The following is a 7953-nucleotide window of genomic DNA, read 5'->3' on the forward strand; positions in this document are numbered from 1 at the left end:
GAATTCCTTACATAGGTATTTAAAAAAAAAATCAGAGATTTTCAAGTAATTTCAAACTTTAAAAATTTATATAAATTTAACAAAAATATAATCGAATCCAACTTTAATTGGATTTAAGTCCAAACTGACCAACCCAACCCAAACCAACCCAAACTTGATCGGATTGGGTTGGGTTGGGTTTAAACCATTAATTGGGTTGGGTTGGGTTGGGTTGGGTTGGGTTGACTTTAAATAAAACCGCCCATGTTGGGTTGGGTTTGGGTTGGGGAAAAAACCGACCCAACCCAACCCATGCCCACCCCTAAGTTGTGACTAAAAATTAATCGTGATCAATTAATTTAATAATTTGAAATGAATATATGAGTTGTGACCAATAAAAGTTTTGATTTTATGACTAATGAATAATTTGTGACCTATAAAAAATTTTATTCATGACCAAAAACTAATATGTGACCTATAAAATTTTTGATTTGTGATCGAGAAATAAGTTGTGACTAGAAATTAATCCGTGACTAATTAATTTTTTTATTTGTGACCAATGAACAAACTGTAACCTGCAAAATTTTTGAATTGTGATCGTAAAATAATTTATGACATAAATTTTTTGATTTGTGACCAAAAAATAATAAATTAGTAATTAAATTGTTAATTCGTGACCAAATTATATAGATCCGTGACCTAAATATATTAAATTAATTAATTAATTAAATCATAAATAAATTTAAATAAAAATTTGATTTTTGAATTTTGAAATTTGTTTTCTTAATTTTGAAATATACCATACTAAATCTCTCATTTATGAAATTTTCCCTATGAAGAACCTGCTTTATCGCCCACGTGATGAAAACCCATCAGCCTCTTGTTGCAGCATTAACTAACACGGATATTCTTCTGTTGATATGCTATGCTCCACTACATGTAGCCACTACATGTAGGGATGAAGGAATATATTCAAAGTGAAGGTGCTTCATTTTGTAGACCAATTCCCATTGTTTTTATTCCATACGTGGGGCTAGTTGGAAAGACTGTGCAATTGCATTATGGAAGGAATATTGTAGTTGTGCACTCTATCTGTGGGCCGATGCTATGTATTGGATCTGACCTTTTCTAAAACTTCTTATTTCTTTAGGGCTATGGTTCTTCTGGAATCCAATATACAAGTCAGATCATAGAGGAAATCTCAAGGATCATGCTACACAAACATAATGGTTGACATGTGGGATGACCGAATACTCACACCTCGGGGATCGGGCATTATTTTATTCACGCGGGGTCCACGCTCTATGTAAGGATCGGCCACCTATTTGGTCATCAAAATTCGAGCACTTTGACATTTTCCAAATCTCAAGGCCCACCAAGCATGCCTAGGTAATTTTACGTGAGAATATATTCTGACAAGTCAATCACATTCTCTTGTAAAATTGACACGGTTTTGCCCGTTCCTTTTCTTCTTCTTTTGTGGAATGATCCTCTAAAATTCTCATAAAGTAAAATTTCCCTCTCTATATATATACCCAAGATCAATAGGCAGATTAATTATCATATCGATCTTCATATACTTGTAACTGTATACTACTTATTTGTGACACTGATCAAATATGGTTTATAAGAGTCCACACTATGAAGGAGATCTTTCAACTATACAAAAGGTACACTTTGTATCCTCATTTTCTTCCCACTTCTTAGAGAAGTGTTTGTAGATAACTAGGTATTTATCTCCAACACTTGTTGCTGAAACTCTTTTATTTTTATTTTCTTTTTCCTTCTCTTCTCTTCTTGGCTAAGAAAATTACGCTAACCCCTTGCACTGCGCGCCTTCATTGCAATATACAATACCTTAAAAGTACAAATCAAATATTGTAATTAACTATTGTATTATCAAGAATTTACTAAATAAACATTATGGTTCTGTTCGTGCAGGATAAAAATGGGAGAAATATCTCTATTCCAGCCAAAGCTCTGAACATAGTTTGGGGCAAAGATGGCCGCTACTGGAAACTACCAGACAATCCGTGAGTCACTGGCTTTTCCATTTTCATATTTACCTCAACATATTAATATCGTAGTTTTACTGTACTAACCAGTCTTTTCAGTAATATGCCTGCAGAACTGTTGCAGGTGTCCTGGCTTGAAGTTAGCAGTTGTGTTGATGGGATAAATCCTAAAAAGAAGTACGAAGTGGGGTTCAAAATATCGTTAAAGGTAGACGCATTTGGTTGGAACAAGTATCCTGTCTACATTATGATGAAGAGAGGACAGGAGGGTGAAATTTCTTGGAAAAAAGTCTCTTTGAACACCAATAATGGTAATGGAAACCAACCATTTGAGATATTAGGTGAGCTGATGAAGACGGAGAAGCACATGACTGATACTAAGCTTTATTTTGGTTTATATGAAGTGTGGAGTGGGAAGTGGAAAGGAGGCCTGCAAATTCACGGTGCCTTTGTCAGAGAAGCAGCATCTTAAGTGCAAATTCCTTCTTTACAATGAATAATGTATTATCTGCTTTATATTTTTGAAAGTTATTCAATCAGAAAATAAGAGGCATGAGAGAATTAAAGTGAAGAAAATTATGTATTGATATTCGAGATAAGCCAGATTTATTTGCTGGCAGCGCTGTATTAATTGTAATACATTAGAGATGATTGGAGCTCATGATGTTTTCTTTTTGTAATAAACTTCATCACTTTTCCTCATTCAAGTTGTGAGTTTCATCCACTATTATCTCATTCTCTTTGGTGGTAGGATGAACTCCATTGATTTCGATACCTCATGTTTTTGCCCCCCAAAAATACTAGCTAGTACAGTAGTACCTCTGAGTTTACCTATGTTATGTATCCTTAATAGGTTGTCGTTGCATGTGATTTCATGAAAGTGTCGCAAGATAATTTTTAAACAAATATTTAAATAAAAATAGTTTAAAATTTGATTTTCAGTGCCATACACCACTAAAAATGTTCAAAGTCGGAATCTGGAAGATCGGAGCTGTACACTACTAAACATGATGAAATCTAAGTGCTCAAACCAGATGAATGTTTACTGGAAATTCCTGATATATTATTCTAAATCATCTCTTTTTGGGTGTAATGAAAAAAATACATGCAAATGATACCATGCTGCTGTTTAGAACTGATACAAAAAATGAAATAAAAGGATATCCGACAGACACTAACGTAAAAAATCAAGAAATGTGTACAGAATGTTACAATACAATATTCCTACATCACATAATCACATGCACTGGTATATCTGTAACTGAAAAGATTGTGTATGAAAAATGCGTTGAGATCCTCAATCAGTATCACCATGAGAAAGCCATTGTTCATGGCGAGCATCAAGCCAATAGTTTTTCAATTTTGCCGCCCGATTTGCCTAATAATTTCAAAGAAAAAGTATACATTATAACTTTAAAATTCACAAAATTAGAAATTTAATATACAGAAGATAGCATAGCAAAGGAAACATCACGACAGCAATAAGGGGAACAAAGGTAGGACAAATGGAATAGAGTAATGCTATTCACAATGAAGACTATCGATAGTCGCCTATGTGGTATACACATGACAGTTTATTATTTGACGCATTAATATGGTAGTTTTTTATTGTCTCATACATCAAATAACAAATTGCTTATATATGTTACGTAAGGCAACTATTGATGGTCTTCACTACGAATAACATTATTCAATGGGAAATGAGGGGTTCATTTTGAGTTTTTAATGTTAGTTAATTTAATCAAGAGGAAATTTCACGTAATGTCCATTTTCAGCGAGTCATTTGCAAAAATGTCCACAATTTTGTCAATGTCCATTTTCCAATTATGTAGACGAAAATACCCTTGTTAGAAAATATTATTTCCACACAAGAATTCAAAATTTTCCATATCATTATTCATGTCAATCAACGTAGAAATATCAATCAGCATTAGATATTTGGGTCGGGTAGGTGTGGGTCGATGTGGGTCGGGTTATGGGTCGAGTAGGTGCGGGTCGAGTTGGATCGGGTTATGGGTAAAAAATGGAAAACCTGATAGAACCCGACCCGAATACAAAAAAATAAATAAATAAATAAATAAATAAAATGAAGGCGGGGGAATGAAAAAATAAAAGAAGCCCTAAACTAAGTCCTCTCAACTCTCACTCTCAGTCTCTTAATCTTCACTCCGACCCAACCCGCCGACAAAGAGCCTGTCCATTTCTCTCTTATTTTCCCAATTGTCGTTTGCCTACCAGACTTCAGAGTCCAGTGCTATAAAGTTAGTTTATTTCGTTATTTTTTTCTTTATTTCGTTATTTTTTTCACTTCCCCAAGTCTCCCCTCTTCCTAAATCCTAAGATTTAGCTAGTTTAACATAAATTGATGTCAAGGTCACTGAGTGTCTCGATTCTATTGGGCGAGCAAATACTAACTGTTGATACAATTTGAGATAAAAAGTGGTACATGTGAGATATTGTCGAAAAGGTTGAAGAGGTAAAGTGTTTAAAGAAATCAGGAAAATGATTGTACTTTCTGTTGTCCCTGTTATTGTATCTTTTGCTTTGAGATATAATCTATATGTCAACTAAATTTGATGATACTAGATGATAAATAACACTAGTACGAAGTGAAAAATACTCCATTTGAGGCATATTTCACATCTAAGTTAGGCAATAAACATGATGAAATGACACAGGTTGTGTTGCTATTATACACTCTTAGACCGTTTCAATGTTCGTCAGCAACTAAATGGCTTCATTTTCACATCAAATTTGTTTTGCATCTTGTTGAGGGTTGCATTTGTATATTGATGGTTTCTTATGGAGGAAGACTGTGATAGGTTGATAGCAGATAGAACACTTTGTCAAATCTTATGACATGTATACTTGATTTTGCGTATGGTCTGTTGTTATTTATTTTGCTAAAGAATATTGGATTTTCAGTTTATTTGCATATCTAAATTAGGCAATTAACTTAATGAAATTGTAGAAGATTGTGTGTATACTTTTGGACTGTTTGAATGGTGATCAACTATAAAATGGTTACATGATAGCTTCAGATCAGAAATTAGGTTTGTTTTAATTTCAACAATTAAACAATTTAGTTTAGATATGGTATTTTATCAAACCATTGTATTGTAAAAATTATTTTTCTTTCACTACATTTTAACAAGAATGTTATATTTGATTTCATTTGTACGTTTTCATACTATTTGTTAAAGTATTGTTTTCATTTGTTTTGATTTGTAGATGAGTATGACACACCAATATAAAATTCCGGAGGAAGAACGTGTTCCGACCCATGTGTCGCAAGTGAGCAACACAAAATATATATCAGCTGTCCTCAACAAATTGGATCCACAGCAAAAGCGTCAGTTGGAGGACAGTTGTATAGGACATGTTGCAAGGTTACCGGAGCTGAAACTATCTGCTCAATTAATTCATGAAATGGTAAACAGATCGGTGGTATGCCGAAAGCTGTTTAAGGCTTGGTTCAAGGTGAACCAAAGGTTTGCACGATTTGGACTGTCGGAGTTCGCACTAATTACTGGCTTGAAGTGCAGTCCAGTGCCTAAAGGTACTGAAGTTGACAAAATCCTAGAGAAAACCCGTCTACAAGATAAAATGTTTGCTAATATGGACCGGATAACGTGTAGCGACCTGGAGAAAGTTTTTTTGAAATGTGCCAACCGTAACGATCGTTACAAGCTTGGGTTGGCACTAATTATTGAAGGGGTATTTAATTCAAGAGATCGAAATGTAGGAATAAATTCGACAACTCTTTCCATCATTGACGACTTGGATTTTTTCAATGCCTACCCATGGGGGACAGTATGTTTTCAACTTCTCATCAAATCACTACTACATGGATGGGGAAGAAAGGCGGACATGGTAAAAGTGAATGATTGTGATAAGATGACTTACACATTGTACAGATTCCCTCTTGCTGTCCAGGTATACATCTATTTTGGTTTATTTCAGTTCTTCCCATCGCTCATTGTTATTTATCTCCAAATATGGTTATTACTGTTACAAATGTCATGCAGATTTGGGCGTACGAGGCAATTTCGGAGTTGGGAGCTCGATTCTCGAGTAAGACTTTTGACGATGTCCCGAGGATGTTGCGGTGGTCTGGCACAAAACAACCTCATTCCCGAACATATTCAGATTTTTTTGAGAAGACAAATGTAGGCGATTTACATACTTAATTGCCTTACACTTCGCAATATATATTTTTTCATTTCGCCTATTTTTCTTCTCCTGTAGGTGCACTTGTGGGCAACGCTACGAGCAACTACTGCAGAAGAATTGCAGCCGTACTTCGTCAATCTAGTTCCGTTGGAAGACGCAGTCGACCCCGTTTTAGATGGTCTTGTTGTTCAATCAATAGAAACACAAGCTTGTCCAGTTGAAGATGATGTCATACGGAACGATGACAACAACCATCGACCAAATAAATCCCAGAGAGGCAACAAAGGTGGACCTCGTCATCGAGATTTGTATCTCGTTGAAGGCAGAGAAGAAGAGTATGGGGATCCGATCGTTGAAAGACCTGTGTCTTTAGATGAGATAAGAGTTATCTTGAATGAACAGCGGGAGGCATTTGAGAACAAGATGGGGGATTTGAGGGAAGAAATGAACACAAGATTCGCTAGTCTCCAAAATGATCTAAGAGGTCATGTGTGTGGTTTGAAAAATCATGTCACTGATAAGATGAATGTTCTTCGACGAAGGTTTGATGAAGTTGCTACAGAAATTGGACAACACAATGTTGGTGCTGAGTATGGTGGATTTGGTCATGACGATCGCAGTGGAGACGAGCCCCAACATGATGTTTTCACTCCCAATATTTCTGCGGACAGACAGGATGTCGGAGAGGCAACCGAACCAGCTGTTTGCAATATCCCTGATGTGTCCATAACGTCGGGAGGTGGGGTTGGAGTACTTGGGTCAGTATATGTAGCTATTGATATTGTGAAAGAGGCACCATCCGTTGTACCTACAGTTGGTATGACCATTGATGATCAACTGGTTCATGATAGCGTCGTTTCTGGACCTTCGATGGCAGCTGATCCACCTACACGTAGACCTCGATCGTTGAGGCTGAAGAAGGCTAGTGCAAACACAAAGACACCATACACCCGACCTGGTCGCAAGAGGGGTAAGAGGGATGAGTAGAATTTATAGGTTCACCTATTTTGATTTATATGGTGGTTTTTCAATATGTATTTTGGTTTATGTCGTGGTACGAAAAATGTATTTTGGTTTAGACAGTGGTTTGCATATTTTTGTTTATATGGTGGTATGTAATATTTTGTGGTACGAAAAATGTATTTTGGTTTAGACAGTGGTTTGCATATTTTTGTTTATATGGTGGTATGTAATATTTTGTGGTACGAAAAATGTATTTTGGTTTAGACAGTGGTTTGCATATTTTTGTTTATATGGTGGTATGTAATATTTTGTGGTACGAAAAATGTATTTTGGTTTAGACAGTGGTTTGCATATTTTTGTTTATATGGTGGTATGTAATATTTTGTGGATGCAAATTGGTGGTTTATAAGTTAGTGACATGTTCCGAATGTTGTATGTTGAAAATAGTTTATAATTTTATTATCTCATATAGTGGAGTAGGAGATGTCAATGTTCTAATGAAATGCGGAGAAATCCTATACTTTAGTTGAAATGTCATTCTATACAAATGTACTGTCAAGTGTCCAGATTAGCAGACATTTAATGTCGAGAACTACACGTCAATGTCAAGAAATGAGTGAAATGTCAAGAAATATATTGTTTCAATATAAATATTAACGTCCCTTATATATTTTTTTTCAATAATATATGAATATATGTGTCATTTTGTGTGATCATGTATGTGGAAATAAAATAAACTTCGTGCTACTTAACAGTTAGTAAGGAAAAATTGATTAACTCAGTTAACTTTAATAAATTAAAGAAATTTATCGAATACTTTTTT

The 7953-nt window shown here is 35.1% G+C and overlaps 1 protein-coding gene across 2 annotated transcripts; it reads left to right on the forward strand.

Moving 5' to 3' along the window:
* The first annotated feature begins 1189 nt into the window (after positions 1 to 1189).
* Positions 1190 to 2701, forward strand: LOC111374978 (protein PHLOEM PROTEIN 2-LIKE A9). 2 transcript variants are annotated; one of them, XM_022997741.1, is made up of 3 exons: positions 1190 to 1368; positions 1921 to 2012; positions 2094 to 2701. In XM_022997741.1, exon 3 carries the CDS (start codon positions 2098 to 2100, stop codon positions 2464 to 2466), a length of 369 nt encoding a protein of 122 aa, XP_022853509.1. In that variant the 5' UTR covers positions 1190 to 1368; positions 1921 to 2012; positions 2094 to 2097; the 3' UTR covers positions 2467 to 2701. The 2 variants fall into 2 exon arrangements, with proteins under 2 accessions (XP_022853509.1, XP_022853508.1); XM_022997740.1 differs by lacking the exon at positions 1190 to 1368 and adding an exon at positions 1497 to 1649.
* The last annotated feature ends 5252 nt before the right edge of the window (positions 2702 to 7953 follow it).

This window comes from Olea europaea, unplaced genomic scaffold (genome assembly GCF_002742605.1).
Source record: "Olea europaea var. sylvestris unplaced genomic scaffold, O_europaea_v1 scaffold132, whole genome shotgun sequence".
NCBI lineage: Eukaryota > Viridiplantae > Streptophyta > Magnoliopsida > Lamiales > Oleaceae > Olea > Olea europaea.

Coding starts and splice junctions, on each gene's coding strand:
- LOC111374978 (XM_022997740.1), top strand. CDS start 1,599: ATGGTTTATAAGAGTCCACACTATGAAGGAGATCTTTCAACTATACAA. Junction 1,650..1,920: donor ATCTTTCAACTATACAAAAG/GTACACTTTGTA, acceptor CTGTTCGTGCAG/GATAAAAATGGGAGAAATAT. Junction 2,013..2,093: donor TGGAAACTACCAGACAATCC/GTGAGTCACTGG, acceptor CAGTCTTTTCAG/TAATATGCCTGCAGAACTGT.